Source organism: Alexandromys fortis, unplaced genomic scaffold, assembly GCF_014885135.2.
Source record: "Alexandromys fortis isolate MF-2015 unplaced genomic scaffold, M_Fortis_MF-2015_v1.1 scaffold_448, whole genome shotgun sequence".
Lineage (NCBI taxonomy): Eukaryota > Metazoa > Chordata > Mammalia > Rodentia > Cricetidae > Alexandromys > Alexandromys fortis.
Genome location: NW_026068359.1, coordinates 67,621 through 70,158, shown reverse-complemented (window position 1 = coordinate 70,158; position 2,538 = coordinate 67,621). Strand labels below are relative to the sequence as shown.

Here is a 2,538-nt window from a genome sequence, read left to right as displayed (position 1 = left end):
AAGGAATCAGTCCTGGATGCCCAGGTCTTCCCATTCAGTAATCAGCACGGAAAATAAAACACAATGGATTTGGTGTTCATTTGGGTTTTCCTTGTTGCTTATTTAAAAGGTAATTCATAAAGAAGAGATACTGAGTGTGTTAGTGAACATGAACAAGATAGATAAAAGATAGATCTTCTGTAGCAATTTACTAACAACTTTCTCTGTGTTTGCAGGTGTCCAGTCTGAGGTGAAGCTTGTGGAGTCTGGAGGAGGCCTGGTGAAGCCTGGAGGATCCCTGAGACTCTCCTGTTTAGCCTCTGGATTCACTTTCAGTGATTACTGGATGAACTGGGTTCGCCAAGCTCCAGGAAAAGGGCTGGAGTGGGTTGGAGATATTAATAAAGACAGCAGTAAAACAAACTATTCACCATCTGTGAAGGATCGATTCACCATCTCCAGAGACAATGCCAAGAACACTCTGTACCTGCAAATGAATAGTGTGAGATCTGAGGACACAGCCACTTATTACTGTGCTAATGACACAGTGATGGGACTTCAGTGTTAACTCAGACATAAACTTCACTGTTAGGCCACTCAGGGCCACCAGGTGGTGCAAAGGACACAGAATACAGGTTCATCCCAGGAACTTATGCAAATATGATTAGATTAAGCACTCTTCTCAGGTGTTTGACCTGCATTTCTTTAACATTTTTTTCTGGAATTTTCTCCACATGTATGTTGTGAAGGGATCCAATGTCCTCAACACATTATATGATCTTCTTGTGCTATTTTATAGGAGGCACAGTCTCCCATGAACAAAGTGTAAACTGACAACTACTGGACACAAAGAAGCCTACATAAGTCTTTGAAATTTCATGAGAAGAAAGTACATGGACATTTCTGAGTATTTGCATATTCTAGGCAGATATTAGGTTATACTTTATGATTATAGCAGCATGAATGTTTAAGGGAAAACTAAGAGAAAGATGGCACCATGACAATTAGATAAAAACATCCTAGCATATTTGCAATCATCTCTTCTCCTTGAGGATGGTGCACTCAGGTTCAAACGAGACCCAGGTGTTCTTTTAGTTCATTTGGAAGGGAAAGGATATAGTTATATTTTAATAAAATATTAATTAAGAACATTTTCCCAAGGTTTTGTATATTCTTCACTTTGCTAATGATTTCTTTCCTGTTCAGAAACTTGCTTGCAGACATTATCTCAGTGATGAACACTGACTTTTGTTCCTATACCTTTGTCTCTCAACAAAATTATTTCCCAAAATATCATCTATAATTCTGCCATCTATCCATGTCTACAAATATTATGATCCTCTTAGATATGTCTCAGTCATTCACAAGATTTGAGTTTGTGTTCACTAATGTTAAATTATTGTATATGATTTTTTTCCTCTAGATAAACAGATTCACAACTATGCCTAATGATCAAATCAGCTTTTGTTTATTTTAATGTTTTCTGTGACTTTGTACAAATCAGTTTTCCATCTTTTTCTTCACAAGTGAATGTATTAGATGCTATTGTAACACAGCTGAAGTTGTAAGGTTTAATATTCCTAGTTAGCTTGACTTAATTTGAGATCACATATGTCTCTTTTTCAATGGATGTAAGAGTGTTTTCATAGAAGTGTAATAGAGAAGGGAAGATTTACATTTGACATATATGGCAAGTTTTAGTGGGCTGCATGTCAGCAATCAGTAGAAGAATAAAAATGAGAATACTGCCTATCCCCAATTAATTAATCTGTATATTCCCTGATATATGCACAGGAAAGAAAATAATATAAATGGTAAGAGAATACCATTAAAGTTTGCATGTGACATGGTGATTCCCTAAGGCACATAGGTACTGATGTAGTGCAAATATTACTTGTTATAAATTGTGTTGATCATTTTGAAGGGAATGTTTACTCTGTGGCAATATATCCTATTCTTTTTTATTTAATTATTTATTTAAATTGAATTCAAATTTTCTGATTACTCTTAGCATTTCATCTTTTCTATTCACAAATTATTAAGGCAGTTAAAATTTGGAGTATTCTAGATGCTGGAGACAGTGATAAATTGGTAAAAGCAATTACTTGAAGAAGATCTGATTTGATTTCAAGTACCCAAGATAACAGTTCATAAGTATATATAACTACTGTTCTATGTGATCTGACAGCCTATTCTGTCCTACAAAACCACCTGGACTCATGTGCACATATAGAAAGAAATGCACACACACACATATGAAAATGACTATTAAAATTTTGAGGTATCTAAGTAACGAAATAAGAGAATTTTGAATTGCAAGATGTAATATCCTTTAAAGAACATGCGTGAACTATATAAAGATGAAACCAAGGAGTTTGTTGTCAACTTGACAAGAAGAAAACATGAAATGAATCAACTTCATGGTAAACTTGGCTGTAATTGTGATCAACCAGGAGAGTCTTTTGTACAGCGGTGATCATTATTTCTGATAACTATCTTTTCTATTTGGAATGAATTTGCATATGGAATAATGACTTCTGAGGGAGAAAGAGAGATGAC

The 2,538-nt window shown here is 34.9% G+C and overlaps 1 gene segment (V, D, J or C); it reads left to right on the top strand.

The window, feature by feature from the left end:
• Positions 1 to 547, top strand: LOC126495395 (immunoglobulin heavy variable 3-74-like). The segment is given in 2 exon segments: positions 1 to 109; positions 216 to 547. Coding segments are annotated over 2 exon segments (378 nt in total).
• Positions 548 to 2,538: the final 1,991 nt, after the last annotated feature.